Below are 23380 nucleotides of genomic sequence, written 5' to 3' on the forward strand. Positions count from 1 at the left end.
GATAAATATTAAAACAGACACACAGTGCGCCAAGGCAGCAAGTGAAGGTGGAGAGGCGTCTTGTGTCACGTCACTCAGTAAATGATGCACCGAAGAGTAGTGTATTTATAGCAAACAAAAAACAGTTAGATAGCGTTGGTTACCCATCTTAAGAGGAAGTGTTTCATGGTGATTTATTCTTCACAGCACTAGACAGAGAACAGTGAGGACAGGCGGGCAATGAGGAGAGTATGAGTTATAGTAATGTTGGATGAAGGCGGCGGGTGGACAGCGCTGGGTGGCGGCGAGGAGTGTTTAGTGTTCACGACAAGGCGAGGCGGGTCACTGATCTGACAAAGCCGGGTGGAAAATGTGTGTGTGTGTGTGTGTGTGTGTGTGTGTGTGTGTGTGTGTGTGTGTGTGTGTGTGTGTGTGTGTGTGTGTGTGTGTGTGTGTGTGTGTGTGTGTGTGTGTGTGTGTCAATAACAGTGGCAGGCAAGTATATACAGGTGTTCGATAGCGGTGGTAGAGATTTACATAGATCATGTATGCGTTTAGTGAACACCTGTTTATACAATGGAGGGTAGGGGAAGAAATAAGTTCATCTCAGTCTCGTATTCATTTTGTGTGGTGGCGCGTGTAATAATCCCAGCTGGAAGTGTGAAAACTCGGGTTGTCATTAAAGCAGCCAAGTCAAATGCTTGAATACCATCAATGATTACACAAATACATTCATCGTGGCTAAGAATCGCTCACTCTTCCTCTTGAGATCACTTCCCACCACCTCACTGCGGTGCTACTCAGCTTTCATTACACACACACACACACACACACACACACACACACACACACACACACACACACACACACACACACACATACACTAAGCGAAAGAGTTCGGAGGAGCATGGCGCCCTCCGAGGTCACGTATATTGTCCCTCGTGTGGACGAGAGCACCTTTGTTATGAAGCACAAAGTAACACTTCTTTATTTGTTAGCACAGATGATGTCACGCTTGACCTGCGAGATCCCTGAGGTCACCAGAGGCCCCGTGTTGCTGCTGCTAAAAAGCCTCCACTGTGAGCACCAAGAGGCAGACTTAACTAAAACGTTGCGGCTGTAAAACATTGTCTCGACCAATCAGATTACAGATGCAACACCGTGCAATACCACTGCAACCAGACTACATATGCAACACTGCAATGCAATGTCCTCCAATCACAAGTCACCCATCTCAAGGTTCACTAATTGGATTCCAGATCACCGCTGGATACCACAAAAATTATAGAAAACACCATTATTATTTTCTCAGCCACATTTTACCCCACCAACGCCAGCTACCTCTGATATAATATAATGTGTATATATATATATATATATATATATATATATATATATATATATATATATATATATATATATATATATATATATATATATATATATATATATATATATATATATATATATATATATATATATATATATATATATATATATACACACACACACACACATAGTATGCACCTGTAGCGGCCGCCTTTGTGCGGATTGAACAGCAACATTTGTTCGTTCCCAGCACATAATTATAAAGTGTGAGTGGTGCACTGTACTGCACTGTACTCTCTAGGGACTTGCACCTTCAGTGAGCCTTTTTATAACGATTCTGTTGCCCTATCTACCCACCACAGTTTTCTCTTACATAAAAAAAAGATCTATTTATATATTTACATAGGAAAAATAAAACGAAGGATGTATGAAAAATACTTGAAGACATTGTGTGGATATAATAAAAAGCAAACTACACCTAAATCAGAATATGTGGCCACATGTGTAAATGAAATTAACTCCTTCGCAAGGTTTGAACAATACGATTTTAGTGCAGAACGGGGTGAGGTGATGGGTGTCATACGAAACAGGAGAGACGAACAAATAAAAATAACGAAGGAAGTGGTGGTGAGGGAAGTGAAGCGAGTGCGTGTGAGCAAGGCCACTGGGCCAGATGATGTGCCAGCCAGGGCACTCAAGTGTTGTGCGGAACAGCTAGTACCGGGGCTGCAGCGGCTGTTCCAGAATCCCGTCGACCTTACCTACGGAAACTTTCCGAAATCAAATCCATTGACAAAATTCCATTTCAAAAACATTTTAATGATTTTAGACCTGTTGCTCTCTCATCTAACATCATGAAATGCTTTGAAAATATTGTTATGCATTTTTTATGTGAAAAAATGAAAAATCTTAGGGATCCGATGCAATTTGCTTACTATAAGAAGAGAAATGCACAAGATGCAAGACTAACTTTTATAAATGACATTTGTAAGCATTTAGATAAGAGAAATACATCAATACGACTTCTTTTCATAGATTTTAGCTCAGCCTTCAATACTATACAGCCCCATATACTTTTAAACAAATGACAGCAGATGGGTTTTAACAGTAACATTATGAAATGGATTTTTAGTTCTTTAACACAAAGACCCCAGCATACCAAAATCCGTAGGGTACTGTCTGATAAAATCACCATCAACACAGGTGTGCCTCATAGGTGTGTATTGTCCCCAATATTATTCAGCCTGTACACAAATGAATGTAGTAATGTTTCTGACAACTGTACCAAAATGAAATATCCCGATGATACAGTAATTACAGGAAAGATACTGAATGATGACTGCAGAAATTATATAATTCGTGTCCAAGAAAATCGTTTAATTGTGTCAAGAACATGATTTAGAGTTAAATGTAAAGTAAACTAAAGGAATGATAATAGATTTTCGAAAAAAAAAAAAGTCTACGAATGTTCCAAGTATTATCAGTATTGAAGGGGAATCAGTGGAGTGGGTAAACCAATATAAGTATATTGGTATTTTAATTGATGATGGACTTAAAGGGGTAATGCAAACGCAGATCTAGTCATGAAAAAAATGCAATGAAAGGCTTCACTTTCTCAGAATTTTAAATGATGTTCATATAGATAAGAATATAATCAGCTTGTTTTAAAAATTTACTTTTGAGTTTATTTTATATTTTCAGCTACTACTTGGTATGAAAAAAAATAATCTCTACAGATAAAAATAAACTACATATAATAATAAAGGTTAGGTGCAGAAGTAAAAATAACAAATATACTATATAAGGAGGCTGTATTAAAACAAGTGGAAAAATACTGCAAGACCAAACACACTCGTTAAACAACTGTTTTGTGTTTTTAAGGTCAGGAACAAGGCTGCCACTACCACCGATAAGAACAGATCGTTATAAGAAATCTTTTATTCTCAGTAGCATTGTGCTTTTCAATAATTTTTATTCATAGATATAATGATTTTATGTGTGTTATATGAGAATTGTATTTTTTTTAATGTTATTGATGTTTTTAATAATTTTCATCTATAGTATACACTAAACTGTTTACTACATCTTAACTTTCTTTGGAGCCTGTAACCGTAAAGATTTTCACTTGTATGCATCGCTGTATAACGTAAAGATTTTCACTTGTATACATCGCTGTATAACAATGTGACATATAGACTATTTTATCTTATCTTACCAGGCCGGCAACCCCATATGTGGTGTCCATACAAAGCACCACACATCATTCACACTCTTATCCATGTCGGCGCCTGGTGGAAAGGAAAAGTCTACTACATCCCAGAAACTTAGGTATAGCACAGCTGGCCACTCACTTCCACAGCAAGGCCCGACATCATGCACTGGCTTACTACTGTCCCTTCATAATGAAACCCTTCCCTACTCCGCACCTGTATTACCTACATATCTATTTATATACCAGGCAGGCAATACCACACGAGGAGGCCCAGATAAAGCACCCCACTTACACACACACACACACACACACACACACACACACACATAGGCACACCATTCACACTCTTAACCCCTTGATCAACACAACAGCAAATTGGAGAAATGAAGAACGACAGTAGTAGTTGTGAGACAATGGAAGAATTCTCTAATAATAACACAAGGGAATAAACTTGCTGTTGTGTTGATCAAAGGGGAGGAACTGCGAGTGTTACGTACGACTCTAGTGGAGAAAGCAACCCGTCTGTTATAATCAGGTTGTTGTTGCCTCAGTGCTCAGCTTGCTGAGTCATCAGGAAACTTACAACATTACACAAATTCGTGGATGAAAATGTCAGGTGGAAATAGGCAGGTGTGTTTCGTACAGGGCCTGTCATGTGTTCACCTGATGGCTTCTTTTATCAGCCTGTTTTTTTCTCATGTTCTTACACATTCGGTATCTTGAAAACTGCAGGCGTATTACATTCATCATTAAAATAAACAAACACAATTAACTTCGATTTATCAACAGTACGTAACCGACCACAGCCGCGGGTTAACAATATTCGTTTATATTTCATCCGACTGAGAAAATGATGGATGTGGCAGAAATGAGAATGCTGCTTTGGATGTGTGCGTGTGTGTGTGTGTGTGTGTGTGTGTGTGTGTGTGTGTGTGTGTGTGTGTGTGTGTGTGTGTGTCGGGGGGTGAGGGGGTTACAAGGAAAGTGAGTCGGAAATAAATATACGAGGGTCAACAAGGGTAGTAGTGGAAGTATAAAAAAAAAAAAAGCACAGGAAGGAGAATGAGATGGAGCAGCCACATCCTCAGAAGGGAAGAGGACCACCCTGGAAAGAAGACAATGGAAATGGAAGTACTCTAGAAAAAAGAAAGAGAGGAATACCGTAAAAGAGATGGAGGGACTGCTGCGTGATGGATGCAGGACAGAAGGGGATACACGAAGCAGAAGGCGAAGGGAATGGAAGCAGTACATGGGGGTAAACAATGTACTAGTAAGACAGAAAGGGACACCGAAGTAGAAGCCTATAATACAACCAAATGGAAAAGACTCATCCCAAACAGCGATGCCCGAATACAAACCTGACACGAGCTGAGGTGACTCTATCCGCCCAATGGAGACGACTGACTGCTAAAGATATGACTTGAAATCTACCCAACTGATATACTAATCAGGTTATCACATTATCTTTCCGCCGCCACCTATTTCCCGCTAACCTTTCAAGATCTAACTCCCCTCGTGATTTCTGGCATCTAGCCAAAAATACCTCCAATAACTTTGCTTCTTCTTCTTTCCCTCCTCACATAGCAAAGGTAAGACATTCATGGTGTTGATTTCCTGTGGCTATTTTATTTATTCATTTTTTTTTTTTTCCGAAAACACCCTTATTCGTTTCTTTATATATATATATATATATATATATATATATATATATATATATATATATATATATATATATATATATATATATATATATATATATATATATATATATATATATATATATATATATATATATATATATATATATATATATATATATATATATATATATATATATATATTTCTACATATATTTTAATATTTTTTTTGGAAATAATATTTTAACATATAGCATAATTTATTACAGTATGTAGGGTGTATTTCACGCGTAAATTTTGAGGTTAATTTTTATAGTCTATGTTTTATTACTTTCCGTTTTCTCTCACGACAACACCAAAGGTCATTTGTCTTTCTCTCTTACATGGGTAAACTATGGTATCTAACCTCGGGTCGGCTGATCCCGGATACTTTACACATTTACATTTTTGTCTCTGTTATATTTGTGTAGTTTTTAATTTCGAAATTGGGTGTATGCCTTAAAGGGACACTTCTACTGTATCATATGTATAATCATGTTAAAGAAAATTGGCTGACATATTTATGAATTTAGCTTTTTTCCTCTTACATGTCCACCAGATTAATATATTCAAATGTGAAAGGAGTGGTCTGAACCACCTTGGAGGGCTGGAAATCCACCCCTCACAGTTTCACAACATAGGGGCACCAAACAACTTTTCGCTTAAGTGGACGTTAACTCCTGTTTTAGTGAAAAATTAAACATTGCGTCAATTTACATGAAACTTTACTGTAAAGTAACTATGATACTTACGCGTGTAGAAAATTTTCAGGATAATATATGAAAAATAAAAGAAAAGTAAAAAATATTTTCCCTGGATTTCAGTATTTTTTTTACCAAACTTTAATTGATTATTGCTCAGACATTTTAAACAATACAAAAAAAAAAAAAAAAATCTAATAAAAGTTAATTATTCATAAATAATTTTTGCCAATAACTTTTCTAAAATATGGTATTATTGTGACCCCCCAAAAAAAAATTGAAACACATAACTTTGACGCCACGAAAAAAAAAATCGCAAATATCCTTGTTAAATATATATATATATATATATATATATATATATATATATATATATATATATATATATATATATATATATATATATATATATATATATATATATATATATATATATATATATATATATTTTTTTTTTTTTTTATAGGAATGATACTGGCCAAGGGCAACAAAAATCTAATAAAAAAAATGCCCACTGAAATGCCAGTCCCTTAAAAGGGTCAAAGCAGTGGTCAAAAATTGGTGGATAAGTGTCTTGAAACCTCCCTCTTGAAGGAATTCAAGTCATAGGAAGGTGGAAATACAGAAGCAGGCAAGGAGTTCCAGAGTTTACCAGAGAAAGGGATGAATGATTGAGAATACTGGTTAACTCTTGCGTTAGAGAGGTGGACAGAATAGGGGTGAGAGAAAGAAGAAAGTCTTGTGCAGCGAGGCCGCGGAAGGAGGGGAGGCATGCAGTTAGCAAGATCAGAAGAGCAGTTGGCATGAAAATGAAAATGAAAAAAAAAAAAAAATATATATATATATATATATATATATATATATATATATATATATATATATATATATATATATATATATTGTCACGATCGCCTACTTACCTGCGATCGTACGATACCGGTTATCTCTCCAAGAAAGTGGACGTTACACTGATCCCGGAAAGTTTTAAAGGTCTGGATTTTTAAAGGCTTCGAGTGCCTACCCGACCTATCCGAAATCGTCAGAATTATCTCTTACTCCACCTTTACCTTGACCCAGCACACCTGGAATCACCTCTAATACCAGATTGTTGTTGGGGGGGATAGAAAACACGATTATTCCATGTTACAAGCACATATATTAATACTAATAATAATTCACAAACAACATGAGGTAGCACACGTTACTACATGACGTTCTCGTCACTTCCCACGTCACCAGAACCCGTTTACACCTCCACCAGTCACAGAAATGTTTCCCCTCAACCGCAGGAATTTACCCGGACGCCATTTCCGCGTCCCCAGACAATAATTCCCGAATTTCACCTCCTCAAACCTCACAAGAGATTTACCTCCTCAAACCTCACAAAATATTACCATTATCACCAAAGATTACCCATAACACCATAACATCGTCCCCAAAATCACCAGTACACCACAACACCAACTTCCAAGGTTAACACCACAACCTCCACTCACAAAATGGCTGCCAGTTTGACCTATGACCCCTCCCAACAGCGTCACCGGCACAACTCAACAACCGAATTTCAGCGGACAAGAGCTCTTGGTACCACAAAAGACTCACTAACCTGATCCTGGATATCAAGGTTATACCGCTACACCACCAATACCTCCACAAGCTCACTCCATCACCAATCCACACCAAAATCCTCCCCTGAGAGACGCCTTCCCTCCACCTTTCCTCACGACCTAAGGCGCTCTGATTTTTCCCCTCCTTGGAATGTGTTGTTGCCCACTCAAGCTCCCCTCGTTTTCAACGTATTTCACCTCAATTATACTCCCTTCCTTATACATATAAAGATATAGAGAACTTAAATTATGAAGAGAATAATACTACATGATATAAAATGGGTAAATAAGCCTTACACTACTTATAACAATAATAAGGATAATGTCTGAATGGCAGGTAACCGGAACACGGGGACACTAAGAAAACGTGATCCCATTCAAGGTAAACTCGGCCAATAACATGACATCCCCTTCCCAAAAGAGGCGTGAGGCACCTGATTAGGATGCCTCACGACTAGGCGGTGCGCGGGACAAGGCATCGGCAATAATATTCTCACTGCCTTTCACATGGTGAATCTCTAAGCTATAGTCCTGTAAGACCAGGCACCACCTCATCAGCCTCTGATTGGAGTTTTTCATTTTATGCAAGAATATGAGTGGATTGTGGTCGGTGAAGACCTGCACAGGCTGTCCCGTCCCTTTGACGTACACTTCAAAATGACTCAAACCCAGCACTAGGCCCAAAGCCTCTTTCTCAATAGTGCTGTAAGCCCTTTGATATGGTAACAACTTCTTAGAATAATAGCCTATGGGGTGCTCCATTCCCTCATGTTCTTGCATTAACACACCACCCACACCATTCTGACTGGCATCCACGTACAATACAAATGGTTTTTCATAATCAGGCATGCGCAGCACCGGGGCACTGACTAACATTTTCTTAATCTCCACAAAAGCTTCCTCACAAAGCTTATCCCAACAAAATTTTGACTTCTTATTCAGCAACTTGGTCAGGGGCATGGCAACATCAGAGAAATTCTTACAAAATCGCCTGTAATATCCACTGGCCCCTAAGAATCTCAGTATCTCCTTCCTATTGGTGGGTGGAGGGAGATTTACAATGTCCTTCACCTTGGCTTCCACGGTTCTCACTTCACCTTTCCCAACCTTGAAGCCTAAGTACTCCACGTCAGCTTGCACGAAATTACTTTTTGCTAAGTTGACAGTAAGGTTGGCATCATCCAGCCTCCTGAATACTTCCTCCAGCAGCTGCACATGTTCTTCCCAACTCTCAGTGTACAACAATATGTCATCTATGTACACAGAACATCCCTTCAAGCCCTTCAGTACTCTGTTCATTAACCTCTGAAAAGAACTCCCACTGTTCTTCATCCCAAACGGAAGAACTTTATACTGGTATAATCCATCCATGGTGGCAAAAGCTGATATGGCTTTTGCCCTCTCAGTGAGTCCTACTTGCCAATATCCCTTTAACAAGTCAATTTTTGTTATGAAGTTGGCACTTCCCACATGATCTATACAGTCATCAACTCTAGGGATAGGGTAAGCATCAGGTTTTGTCACCATGTTAACCTTCCTGTAGTCCGTACAGAAACGAAAACTCTCTTGACCAGGCTTGGGCACCAGTACACATGGCGAGCTCCATGGGCTCTCACTGGGCTCAATCAAGTCGTGTTCCAGCATATACTCTACTTCTTTTCTCATGATCTCTCTTTTCTGCGGGTTAACTCTGTAGGGATGCTGTTTGATGGGTTCAGCCTCCCCAACATCCACATCGTGCACCACCACATTAGTTTTTCTAGGTGCATCAGGGAACAAAGAACTGAACCTTTCAATTATCTCCCTAATCCTCTCCCTCTTCTCCAGCTCCATGTGCCACAGTTTATCATTTAAATTCCCTAACACAGCTGAGTTCTCTAGCACCATCCCTTCACACCTGCTCAATTTCACTTCAGACCACTTCTCCTCCGCCTCAGTGGTTACATTTACAACACTCACAGCTCTTACTCCTCCTACTACATCATCTCCATTTTCTCTGTCCCTTTCGTGAAATGGCTTCAGCATGTTTACATGACACAACTGGTTCTTTTTCTTCCTCCCTGGAGTTTTTACAATGTAATTTACATCACTCATTTTTCTCTCAATCTCCCAAGGCCCGCTGAACCTGGCTTTGAAAGGATCACCCTGCAATGGGAAAAGAACCAAGACCTTGTCCCCAGGCTGGAAAGATCTGGCCCTCGCCTTCTTGTCATACCAGCCTTTCATTTCACTCTGACTATTTTTCAGATTTTCCCGAGCAATTTCCCTAGCTCTCCTCAATCTGTCCTTGAAATCAGATACATATTTCACCACAGTATGAGGCTCCTCTACTCCTAACCATTTTTCTTTCACCATCCTTAAAGGACCGTTCACCTCATGGCCATACACTAACTCAAATGGGCTGAAACCAGTTGACTCCTGCACACTGTCCCTTAACGCGAATAAGGCTAGTGGCAATGCCTCATCCCACTGAACACTCATCTCCTCACAATACATCCTGAGAGTGTTTTTGAGAGTTTGGTGAAATCTTTCTACACAACCCTGAGACTGAGGGTGATAAGCACTCGACAGTCTCTGTTCAATCTTTAGACCCCTTAGGATTTCCTTGAACGCACGAGAAGTGAAATTACTTCCCTGGTCTGACTGCAACACCTTAGGGATTCCCACCCAGGAGAAAAATTTCACCAGTTCTCTCACAATGTTTTTAGAGTTTATACTCCTGAGGGGAATGGCCTCAGGAAACCTGGATGACATACACATAATAGTCAGCAAGTACTGGTTCCCCCTCCGGGTCCTTGGTAAAGGACCTACACAGTCTATCACCACCTTACTGAATGGTTCCTCGACCACAGGTATAGGGTGAAGGGGGGCAGGGCGAATCACCTGGTTCGGCTTGCCCACCTTCTGACACAAACCACAAGTTTTACAAAACTCTTTCACATCACCCCTCACTCTAGGCCAGTAAAAATGACACAGGATCTTTCCTAGGGTTTTTCTGACCCCCAGGTGTCCTGCCAGATTACCTTCGTGTGCCATCTCCAAAATTTTCTTCCTATACACCCATGGCACCACAATCTGCCTTTTCACCATCCAGTGATCGGAGGTTGGGGCTGTCAGGGGCCTCCAACTTCTCATTAATACCCCGTTATTCACGTAGTAGCCCACGTACTCATTGTCAAGCTCACCCAGCCTGTTAGCCTCATTCCAAGCAGACTTCAAGCTTTCATCACTCTCCTGAACTTTTATCAACTCGTTCTTTTCTACCAGAAAATCAAGGTTGGGCCCCACCTGACCTACAACCGGTCCACCACTCGCGCACTCCGGGTTAGTTCCTTTTTCATCAGGTTCCTCAAACAGAACGCCCAGGCCTTCGTCCTCCTGCGTTGCTCCCTCGGCGTCCATGCGTTCTTTCCGGGCCATCGCTCGGGTCACTGCGCAGACTGGGAACAATTCAGGCACCTCTGCTTCCCCATCTGTTGAGTGAGGGACTGCTGCTGGAGTGGTGGTTTCCGTCATCCCTATCAGAGGGTTGTCTACCATCTGAAGTTTAGGGATAACTCGACCTCCAGCCAGGTCGTTCCCAACCAGCATATCCACTCCATCTACGGGCAGTGCCTCCTTCACTCCCACCGTCACCTCTCCAGTGACGTATCCACAGTCCAGCCAAACTTTGTGCAGGGGAATACTGAACTGGCCCCCTGCACCCTTGCATGAGACCTCTCTGCCAGTGCTGGTCTCCTCATTCCATGGGAGTACACTACTTAAGATCAGACTCTGGTTAGCTCCCGTATCCCGAAGGATTCTGATCACCTTCTCTGGGCTTCCCTCCACTTTCACTGTGCCCTTACTGGTGAAGTGCTCAAAGCCCTCATCTTTCGGCGGCTCCTCTTGTATCTCTGCATTCATATTCTCCACATACTTTATCAGGTCTCTTTGGGCGGCAACTGCTCCCACTGGCTTCGGCCGTCCCTTCGGACACTGGAACTTCCTATGCCCGCTACTTCCACATCCAAGGCACTTAACTGCACCTTCATCCCCACTACCCTTCTGGTAATAGGTAATGCTCCTGGGCCTACTCCCATAGGGCGCAGACCTCATGTTGTGGTCGGCTGGCGGGGGCATGGTGTAAGTGTGGGGAAAACTATAGTTGTTAGGGCGGGGCTGGTTTGATCTGTGGACTGATGTCGAGCTCATCTGACTGTCATTCTTATATCTCTGATGACCATCATTTCTGCTGGAGAATGGCTTCCTCCCTTCATGGTGTTCATCTCCGTTCATCCCACGGACCGCACAGTACTTGTCAGCTCTGCGTCCGGCTTCCATCACGTCTTTCACGTCGTGTGATGCGAGCTCACATCTTACACTGAGGGGCATTTGGCTCATAAATTGTTCCATCTGTATAACTCCTTTTACCTCTTCAAGCGTAGTGGCTTCCTCGGCCTTCAGCCACCGATCCAGTTTAAGGATAACCTCTCGAGTCATCCCGAGATAAGTATCACCTGGGCGTTTTGTCGTCCTGCGGAACCTTTCCCGGTACACATCCGGACATAGAAGGGTTGATCCCAACACCGCTTCCTTTACCACTTCATAATCACGCGCCTCTTGCTCACTCAAATTCACATATACCGCTCGGGCCCTTCCCTCAAATTTAGACTGGACTATTATTGCCCAATCATTTTCATCCCATCCCATCATCTTTGCAGCTTTTTCAAATTGAAAAAAGAAGTTTTCTTCCTCCCCTTCCACAAAGTTAGGCATACTGATGGCCCTTCTCTCTAAATCCCCGTTGCCTTGAGCACCATTTCCTGCCCTGGTCCCGTTCACTTTATTTTTACTTTCTGCTCTAATTTTTTCTATCTCAATCTCCTTTTGCATCTGTATTTGCTCCCTCTTTAACTCCATCTCTTGCTGCTTCTGTTCCCTCTTTAACTCCATCTCTTGCTGTTTCTGTTCTTTCTGCATCTGTATTTGAAGTTTCATTAACTCAAATTTTTCACTACTAGAAAGGCCATCTGTTCCACCAAAAGCACCCAGGTTTATCTCACTGACCCCAGCACCTTCCCCTACACTCTCCTCATCATTATCCTCACTTTCACCACCATCATTTTCAAACCAGCTCCTCTCCACAAGAGCATTTTTTAACTCCGCCTGCATTTCCTCCTTTTTCTTGGATTTCAACTCCACTTGAAACCTCTCAGCCACTGAACATAATTCCTCCTTGGTTAGTGTGTACAGATCATGCACACTTCTCGACAGAAGGAACATCTCAACACGTCTAGCGGCCATGATTACAACCACAACACTCCACACAATATTCACAAAATATTCCTCCAAATATTCACCACAATAAATGCACAGTTTTAAAGAAATATTTCACACAGGTAAATTCCTCCCAACAACAATCACCATGTAACACTCGTTACACCCCACAAATGTTCAAAGATCCCGGACGGGCCCCCATATTCTGTCACGATCGCCTACTTACCTGCGATCGTACGATACCGGTTATCTCTCCAAGAAAGTGGACGTTACACTGATCCCGGAAAGTTTTAAAGGTCTGGATTTTTAAAGGCTTCGAGTGCCTACCCGACCTATCCGAAATCGTCAGAATTATCTCTTACTCCACCTTTACCTTGACCCAGCACACCTGGAATCACCTCTAATACCAGATTGTTGTTGGGGGGGATAGAAAACACGATTATTCCATGTTACAAGCACATATATTAATACTAATAATAATTCACAAACAACATGAGGTAGCACACGTTACTACATGACGTTCTCGTCACTTCCCACGTCACCAGAACCCGTTTACACCTCCACCAGTCACAGAAATGTTTCCCCTCAACCGCAGGAATTTACCCGGACGCCATTTCCGCGTCCCCAGACAATAATTCCCGAATTTCACCTCCTCAAACCTCACAAGAGATTTACCTCCTCAAACCTCACAAAATATTACCATTATCACCAAAGATTACCCATAACACCATAACATCGTCCCCAAAATCACCAGTACACCACAACACCAACTTCCAAGGTTAACACCACAACCTCCACTCACAAAATGGCTGCCAGTTTGACCTATGACCCCTCCCAACAGCGTCACCGGCACAACTCAACAACCGAATTTCAGCGGACAAGAGCTCTTGGTACCACAAAAGACTCACTAACCTGATCCTGGATATCAAGGTTATACCGCTACACCACCAATACCTCCACAAGCTCACTCCATCACCAATCCACACCAAAATCCTCCCCTGAGAGACGCCTTCCCTCCACCTTTCCTCACGACCTAAGGCGCTCTGATTTTTCCCCTCCTTGGAATGTGTTGTTGCCCACTCAAGCTCCCCTCGTTTTCAACGTATTTCACCTCAATTATACTCCCTTCCTTATACATATAAAGATATAGAGAACTTAAATTATGAAGAGAATAATACTACATGATATAAAATGGGTAAATAAGCCTTACACTACTTATAACAATAATAAGGATAATGTCTGAATGGCAGGTAACCGGAACACGGGGACACTAAGAAAACGTGATCCCATTCAAGGTAAACTCGGCCAATAACATGACAATATATATATATATATATATATATATATATATATATATATATATATATATATATATATATATATATATATATATATATATATATATATATATATATATATATATATATATATATATATATATATATATATATATATATATATATATATATATATATATATATAGGAGGAGGCAGTAGACACCTGCCGAAACGATAATTACTCCCAGTGAGGTCTAAAGCACTGTTCAGGGGGTGCTGTGAACTTATCATTAAACCCAGCTGTGACCTCACTGAACGTTTCCCTTTGTGTCTCACAACACAAGGGAGCAGTCACAGCCTGCCCTCTGAAGACAACTCTCTTCCTCCACACAAAACTACAAGCACCTAATAACACACACACCCTTCACTCAAAAATTTTAAAATCATGGCGACTCCTACACCAGCCTCGGAGTCCCCATCTGGGGAGGGGACCATAAATGTCCCCAGGTCGGACTGCCTTTCCGTCGACGACCCTAAGTGTCTTGACACCCCCCTCAACTTTTTCTTCATTAACTTCTGCAACATTCGCGGTCTAAGATCTAATTTTCAATCTGTAGAACACCACCTCTCCTCTTCTAAACCTCATCTTCTTTTCCTCACTGAAACTCAGGTGTCTGAGGCAACTGACAGTAGCCCCTTTTCTGTTCCCTCCTACTTTCTCTATCCTCATTTTCGATCCAAAGCTGGATGCTGCGTTTATGTGCGCAATGACTTAACCTGCTCTCGTGCCCACGCTCTTGAATCTTCCGAGTTTTCCACCATCTGGCTACGACTACAGAGTCATTCTCGTACTAAATTTATCTGTGCTGTATACCTCTCTCCTAACTCCTCTGACTATAAGAAATTCTTTGACTACTTAACTTCCAAAGTGGAGCACATTCTGACCCTCTTCCCTTTTGCAGAGATCTCCATTCTTGGAGACTTCAATGTTCACCACCAGCTTTGGCTTTCCTCTCCCTTCACTGACCATCCTGGTGAACTAGCCTACAACTTTGCTATCCTCCATGACCTAGACCAATTGGTGCAACACCCTACTCGTATTCCTGACCGTCTTGGAGATACGCCCGACATTCTTGACCTTTTCCTGACCTCTAATCCTTCTGCTTATGATGTCACCCTTTCTTCTCCGTTGGGCTCCTCCGATCACAATCTCATATCTTTATCTTGTCCCATCACTCCAATCCCTCCTCAGGATCCCCCTAAGTGAAGGTGCCTCTGGCGTTTTGCCTCTGCTAGTTGGGGGGACCTGAGGAGGTATTTTGCTGATTTTCCTTGGAATGACTACTGCTTCCGTGTCAGAGACCCGTCTTTGTGTGCTGAGCGCATAACAGAGGTGATAGTGTCTGGCATGGAGGCATACATTCCTCACTCTTTTTCTAGTTCTAAACCTTCTAAACCTTGGTTTAACACAGCTTGTTCTCGTGCTATACATGATAGAGAGGTGGCCCACAAAAGGTACTTAAGCCTTCCATCACCAGAATCTCATGCACTTTATATTTCTGCCCGGAACCATGCCAAGTCTGTTCTCCAACTAGCCAAAAACTCCTTCATTAACAGAAAATGTCAAAACCTTTCAAGATCTAACTCCCCTCGTGATTTCTGGCATCTAGCCAAAAATATCTCCAATAACTTTGCTTCTTCTTCTTTCCCTCCTCTACTTCAACCAGATGGCACCACTGCTATCACATCTATTTCTAAAGCTGAACTCTTTGCTCAAACCTTTGCTAAAAACTCTACCTTGGACGATTCTGGGCTTGTTCCTCCCTCTCCTCCACCCTCTGACTACTTCATGCCACGTATTAAAATTCTTCGCAATGATGTTTTCCATGCCCTCGCTGGCCTAAACCCTCGGAAGGCTTATGGACCTGATGGGGTCCCTCCTATTGTTCTCTGAAACTGTGCCTCCGTGCTTGCACCTTGCCTAGTCAAACTCTTTCAGCTCTGTCTGTCAACATCTACCTTTCCTTCTTGCTGGAAGTTTGCCTACATTCAACCTGTTCCTAAAAAGGGTGACCGTTCTAATCCCTCAAACTACCGTCCTATTGTTTTAATTTCCTGCCTATCTAAAGTTTTTGAATCTATCCTCAACAGGAAGATTCTTAAACATCTATCACTTCACAACCTTTTATCTGATCGCCAGTATGGGTTCCGTCAAGGCCGCTCTACTGGTGATCTTCTGGCTTTCCTTACTGAGTCTTGGTCATCCTCTTTTAGAGATTTTGGTGAAACTTTTGCTGTTGCCTTGGACATATCAAAAGCTTTTGATAGAGTCTGACAGAAAGCTTTGATTTCCAAACTACCCTCCTACGGTTTCTATCCTTCTCTCTGTAACTTCATCTCAAGTTTCCTTTCTGACCGTTCTATTGCTGCTGTAGTAGACAGTCACTGTTCTTCTCCTAAATCTATTAACAGTGGTGTTCCTCAGGGTTCTGTCCTGTCAACCACTCTCTTCTTATTATTCATTAATGATCTTCTAAACCAAACTTCTTGTCCTATCCACTCCTACGCTGATGATACCACCCTGCACTTTTCCACGTCTTTTCATAGACGTTCAACCCTTCAGGAAGTAAACATATCACGCAGGGAAGCCACAGAACGCTTGACTTCTGATCTTTCTAAAATTTCTGATTGGGGCAGAGCAATGCCTCAAAAACTCAATTCCTCCATCTATCAACGCGACACAACCTTCCAGACAACTATCCCCTCTTCTTCAATGACACTCAACTGTCCCCCTCTTCTACACTGAACATCCTCGGTCTGTCCTTTACTTATAATCTGAACTGGAAACTTCACATTTCATCTCTAGCTAAAACAGCTTTTATGAAGTTAGGTGTTCTGAGACGTCTCCGCCAGTTTTTCTCATCCCCCCAGCTGCTAACTCTGTACAGAGGCCTTATCCGTCCATGTATGGAGTATGCTTCACATGTCTGGGGGGGTTCCACTCATACTGGTCTTCTAGACAGGGTGGAATCAAAAGCTTTTCGTCTCATCAACTCCTCTCCTCTAACTGACTGTCTTCAGCCTCTCTCTCACCACCGCAATGTTGCATATCTAGCTGTCTTCTACCGCTATTTTCATGCTAACTGCTCTTCTGATCTTGCTAACTGCATGCCTCCCCTCCTTCCGCGGCCTCGCTGCACAAGACTTTCTTCTTTCTCTCACCCCTATTCCGTCCACCTCTCTAACGCAAGAGTTAACCAGTATTCTCAATCATTCATCCCTTTCTCTGGTTAACTCTGGAACACCCTGCCTACTTCTGTGTTTCCACCTTCCTATGACTTGAATTCCTTCAAGAAAGGAGGTTTCAAGACACTTATTAATCCATTTTTGACCACTGCTTTGACCCTTTTATGGAACAGGCATTTCAGTGGGCATTTTCTTTATTATATTTTTGTTGCCCTTGGCCAGTGTCCTTCCTACATAAAAAAAAAAAAAAAACAAAGGTCTGTATCTAAGGGCATGCTGCGGTCGACATTTAGTAAATTATGACGAAAAATAACATATTTTTCGATTCCTGCAGATTATTGTTGGAAAAATATTCATAATTCATATGGTATATGAATCATGCTGCTGAGATGTGGTTCCTGAAAAGATTGCAAAGGATTCCATGGACAGCAAGAGTGACAAATGAGGAGGTGCTAAGACGTGCAGGAGTGGAGAGAGAGGCTTGATAAGAAGTATTCAGAGGAGGCAGTTGCAGTTTTTGGGACACATCCTGAGAGCTGGAGGATTGGAAAGAGATTGTTTGCTGGGGAGGATTGATGGGAGAAGAGCAAGAGGAAGGCAAAGAACGAAATATATGGAGACCTTGCTGGAAAGTATTAACATGGGATGGAACACCGAGGATCTGATTAGGATGGCAGAAAGAAGAGAGGATTGGCGCTCCATGATCGCTGACGTCACATGAGAGAGAGAGAGAGAGAGAGAGAGAGAGAGAGAGAGAGAGAGAGAGAGAGAGAGAGAGGGAGAGAGAGAATATAAATCATGGGCATATGCGTATGGCAACACTCATTCTGACGCGTTGAAAGGGACACGAGTAGCGTATACCACGAGATAGGCGTGGCGCAATAAACACTCTCTAAGCATTGTGGTATATTGCCTGTTTTTCCTTGTCATTTTACCGCTAATATTGGTCTCTGTGGTGAGGCTCCGTCCCTCAAATCGCTCGCCTTCCCGCCATGCCATAGCCAGTATTGCCAGATTGCGCTACTTATCGCAAATTGGGCTACTTTCTGCGGTGCTGCGCTGCTAAATTTTGATGTTTGCGACTTGTGACTTTTTGGACTATTTTGGAATGCGGTTGGGTTAATATATAAATGATTTCCTATTAATAAAAAATATATATATTATTATTTTATTATAATAATTAGTAAATGTGTCATATACTATCTACTGAATACAGATTTCATTGTATATCATATTATGCCAACTATCATATACCAGGTCCGTCTTTGTGTGAGCAGCCTGATACCCTGTAATATACTCGTATGCGTATGGTATTCTGCCGTCATACAGGAGGTACAGTACACGTACACTCTCAAAGATGACGCTTAGATATTTTTGTCATGTAATGAGAAACACTCGTACGTTTCCGATGTTTGTATATAATTTTTGGGCTGTCATCAAAATTAACGAATATTTATAATGCTTATAAATTCTTTTGATCCACTTAGATTAGCATTACTGACTCAAAATGACGTAATGAATGGTTGTTGGCTGCCGCAGTGCCGCCTATTATACGTGTGTACTTCACGTCACGGGTGACTGGCTTCCCTAGTCGTACTCCGGACCCTCTGTCCAACAGTAGCCGCCGGTCGTGATACATGTTATAGACTTTAGAACATCGGTTACTCTTATAGCTGATTCCCATTATTAACGTGGTATTAAATAGACTGTGACCGTGAAGACACCTGCAGGAATGGGGAAGTGGGCCAGATATTCTAAGTGGTCCAGTGAAAGAACCACAGTTTGAGAAGTGGCTTGTAGAAGTGAAACATGATGAGAAAAAAGTCTTTCTGTAAAGTGTGCAAAGCTGAACTAAGAGCACATACAAGTAATGTGAAAAAAAAAAAAAAACTGAGAAACACATGCAAAACATGAAGAAAAATCCTAGTGCTAAGCAAATGAGTGATCTGCCGTGTACTTCAAATACTGAAAAGTTGCGGTTGCACAAAATGTAGTGCCCTTATCAAAAAAGTCATCTCACCAGCTTTACTTCCAGAGCAAGTTAGTGATCTGAAAAATTCGCCTTTTTCACTTATATTGGATGAATCTACTGATACCGCATGCGTAAAACATCTGTGCGTATGTGACAGGTACTGTAGTACAAGGCTTAACAAGGTTGTGTCGCAATTCCTAGGGCTTATACCAGTCACAAGTGCAACAGCCGAAGCATTAAATCAGCATGTGAAAGACTACTTTGATGAAACTGGAGTCAATTAAAACCACTGCTTTGCTACTGGGAGTGATGGAGCTTCCAACTTGTGTGGACAACACCACTCATTCTACACACTTTTGAAAAAGGATATTCCAGATTTACTGTTAGTGAAGTGTGTCTGCCATTCTCTTCATCTGGTGTGCTGCCATGCTTCAGAGAAAATGCCACCAAACATAGATTATATGCTAAGAAAAACATACAGCTGCTTTCATAGATCAGCAATCAGACGTGAAGCATACCTTGACATCTACAAACTGCTTAATGATGGTAATGAGCCACTACAGTTGATATCTCTTTCTGGCACTAAATGACTACCTAGAAGCAACAGTGTGAAAAGAGTTCTGGATCAATGGGATGTTCTGAAGACACATTTTCAAATAGCTTCTACATCTTGTGATAAATATCTAGCAAGAGAACTTCATTCCATGTATGCTGACCATGCAAATGAGTTGTACTTCACTTTCTTGAAACCTGTTCTAAGTCAGTTTGAAAAGATCAACCTTCTTTTTCAAAAAGAAGCAGCAAACCTTTGTACTCTCCTGAATGAATTGGAAAAATCTAACATTTCTGTGCTGAGAAGAATAATATGTCCAACCATTGTAAAATTGATGTGGATCTGAATTTTAAGTAAATTTTCTTCCACTTCAAAAAGCAGACTTTGGGTATGAGTTTACTGTACTTCTGGAAAATAACAGGAAGATGAACTTGATTTCAGAGGAAAACAAGCATGTCATACAAGCTAGATGTCACGAGTTTCTCATAAAAGCATCTAAAGAACTTCTTGCTCGTGTCCCACGAAACATTGCAACCTTAAAACAGATAAAAAATCTCTTACCAGCCATATGCTTGAGCCACACAAGACCTCCATTTTCTGAGCTTCCATTGTCTCTGGTTGACCAAGCAAAACTCCCTGAGATTGAAAAATCAGTGGCGAACAGCCTTACATACCGACTGGCGTCAAATATTTGAAGGTGACATACCTCAGGATGGTTCAGTGTTCTGGTCTAAAGCTGTTACATTAAAAAAATGCAGGTGGAGAACTTTATATGAAAGATCTGGCAGAATTTGCTCTGAAGATGTACAGCCTTCCTATTAGTAATGCCACAGTAGAACGCGTATTTTCAAAGGTAACTGCAGTTAAAACTAAAGTGAAAAATCGAATGGGTTTAGGACCCTTAACTTCCATCCTGCGGATCAAAACTGTCCTGGAAGAAAAATGCATCTGCTGCAATACATTTGAGCCTCCAGTGTCCATGCTGCATTATGATTTATAAAGATGAAAAATAGAGGAAGAAGAGGAAAACTTGCTGCAATCATTGCAGCTTATCGAAGAAAATCTCTAGCCTCATGATTCTGGTAAGTATAATAATTTAAACGTATAACCTCATAATCTTTAATCTGTATAATCTCATAATCTTTAATCTTTACGTAGATGTACACATGTGTATGTGTGTGTATAAACAGGATTTGGGCTACTTTCTCTGTGAATTTGCTACTTTTAGGGAACCATTGTGCTACTTTTGATGAGTCTGATCTGGCAACACTACCATACAACACCCCAGTGCGACAAAGAAACGCGAGGGGGAGAAGTTATGTCGCACTCCTGCTTGGAGGCTCTCTTACGTGCATTTGGCACGGCAGGGAAGGAGATTTTGGAGAGAAGGGACAGGAAGAGGATCTCACTTTCGAAAGCAGAAGCTAAGAAGAAAGATGAAATCAAAGAAAAGAAAATTACAAGAATACGTGAGGAGGAGAAGAGGAAAACAGAGGGAGGAACGTACGTACCTGGAGGCGCTGATCTTGATTAGGACCAAAAAATCTACTTGGAGAGGATTGTCTCATGGAGAACGGGGAAAGTGCCTACTGACGGTTAAAACAAACCATAATTCTATGAAATAGCATTCTTAGGACACCACCAGTGAGCTAAATCTACCGGCAAAGGCACAAAGAACCACAGCCAGGAAGTCTGATAGTGTCACCACAAGGTAAATAGCTCCCAAAATTAAGTACTAAATATGGGAATAATTAGATCATTCTTTGTGTCCAGTTTCTCTATAGATCAACACACAACATATTATAAATCTACTAATTTTGATAAAGACATAACGTGGGTGCTAAACTTTTAAAACTTAAAAGAGCCGTATCTCAAAACATGATTTTTTGAGATATAAAAAACTGCATAAAATCAACCATTATACATGTTGCCTTGAAACTTGGTTTACTTATTGACAGGGATTGGGGGAACATTATGTCACACCAGCTTTTTCCTAAAGTGATTAGAAAGTTTTTAATGAGGCAAAATAACTGCTTTTCATGCTGTTTTGATGTCATGAAATGTAAAAAAAAATAAAAAGTCATATCTCATGACGTATGGAGAAACTAAAAAAAAAAAAAATGCTCTCTACGTTTCTCTAGGCATGTTTCATGTATGTCCATGCCAAAGCACACTTCAAAAAAAGTTGAAATAAGGCCCATATGACATTTTGAATGCAGCTCTATGCATGACGTCATGAAGTCATGACGCCATTACTCTATCACATTCATATTCATACCCATCAAAGACAAGACAACCGGTGGCTGATAATATTCTGAAAATTTCAATCATAAATCCTATAACTTTTTTTTTTTATTAATTTTTCAAATCTCGACTACAGCATGCCCTTTACCCCAGCCCAGCTCTGCCTCGCGCCGCTCACTGATAAACTGGAATTCTCTGCCTACTTCCGTATTTCCTCTTATCTATGACTCTCAAGACACTTTTCCAGCTTTGGATAATCTTTTTGGCTTTTTTTTTGAGGACTAGCAGAGAATTATCAACCAGATGTTACATAATTCCTTTCAACAGGATTAACTTAACAACAAATAATAACCTTACAGCTACTATCAGATACTTTCCCAGGAGTACCAACAACACTAGAAGCTCACCTCACCTACTGCAGTATTTAAAGTTTCGTCACCAAACACCGCGCTGTCTTGAGATGTATTTATCTCACCCATTAATATAACGACTAAAGTTACAGTATTTCTATAATCCCTCCTAACCTTACTGAAACTGAGGTGGTACTGGACGTTTAAAGCAGGTACTAAGATACCGTGATGTAACTAGCATGTGCATCATCATGTGACATCTAACACGTATGTACAATAAGGTAATGATGCAAAAAAAGTGTGTGCATATCGTAACATTAATACGTACTCTAATACAGCGGTACTGCAAAGGACGCCGCGGTACACATGTTTAATGACTCGCCGTGTCGACACATCCAGAGCAGAACTGAGGCGTGAGGAAGGCAGCAGCATTACACTTAGCATTGCTTCATCCGAGTGTTCGAAGTTTCACATGCTTCGATCCAGTCAATTTCTCATCCTCCGCCTTTTGTTACTTTTTTTTTTTTTTTTGTTTCATTGATTAGAGCGTCACGAGTTGCCTTGTGGTGATTTCTGAATTATTTGTGAAGTTATTTATTTTTGTAAGGAAATGTAGAACAAGAAAACAAACACTGAAACTCTGCAAAACTTTAGAAATATGTTCAGCACACACACACACACACACACACACACACACACACATTGCGACTGATTTCTCAGCGTTGAGAGATAAGAATGACCCGAGAGAGAGAGAGAGAGAGAGAGAGAGAGAGAGAGAGAGAGAGAGAGAGAGGGGGGGGGGACGGAAGCAAATCCAGCTGAGTTTCTTTGCCCAGTGCATGAATGACAAAACCTCATGGGTGGCGGTGCTTTTGCTTGCCAGGAGAGGAAATGAGGGCGGGACACGAGAGAAGGGATGGCAAGGAAGAGAGAAGAGAGAGTCCACGGAGGGACGAGATGGGAGTACATTAGTAG

At 41.2% G+C, this 23380-nt stretch overlaps 2 protein-coding genes across 7 annotated transcripts in view; both read right to left on the reverse strand.

Moving 5' to 3' along the window:
• LOC135108972 (glucoside xylosyltransferase 2-like) overlaps positions 1 to 22815 on the reverse strand; it is a 36935-nt gene extending 14120 nt beyond the window's left edge. For 5 of the 6 annotated variants that reach the window (XR_010272516.1, XM_064019891.1, XM_064019890.1 and 2 more), the window contains exon 1: positions 4879 to 4936. The gene's annotated coding sequence lies outside the window, so the exon portion shown is untranslated. Of the gene's footprint in view, positions 1 to 4878; positions 4937 to 22733 lie in introns of those variants that run through there. The other variant, XM_064019889.1, reaches the window with a different exon arrangement.
• Positions 7943 to 12790, reverse strand: LOC135108949 (uncharacterized). The gene is made up of 3 exons (XM_064019850.1): positions 12562 to 12790; positions 8564 to 12087; positions 7943 to 8035 (listed from the first exon to the last, which is right to left on the reverse strand). The coding sequence occupies exons 1-3, from the start codon at positions 12788 to 12790 to the stop codon at positions 7943 to 7945; spliced, it is 3846 nt and encodes a 1281-aa protein (XP_063875920.1).
• Positions 22816 to 23380: the final 565 nt, after the last annotated feature.

The sequence above is a fragment of the Scylla paramamosain genome, chromosome 18 (genome assembly GCF_035594125.1).
Source record: "Scylla paramamosain isolate STU-SP2022 chromosome 18, ASM3559412v1, whole genome shotgun sequence".
NCBI classification, from domain to species: Eukaryota; Metazoa; Arthropoda; class Malacostraca; order Decapoda; family Portunidae; genus Scylla; species Scylla paramamosain.

Excerpts from the sequence above, each read along its gene's own strand:
- LOC135108949 (XM_064019850.1), bottom strand. The coding sequence starts at position 12,790 with ATGGCCGCTAGACGTGTTGAGATGTTCCTTCTGTCGAGAAGTGTGCAT. Across the intron at positions 12,088-12,561 it reads TGAGGAGAGTGTAGGGGAAG|TGGTAAAGGAAGCGGTGTTG; the intron begins GTGCTGGGGTCA and ends GTGATTATGAAG. Across the intron at positions 8,036-8,563 it reads AAGCCAAGGTGAAGGACATT|GACTATAGCTTAGAGATTCA; the intron begins GTAAATCTCCCT and ends CTGGTCTTACAG.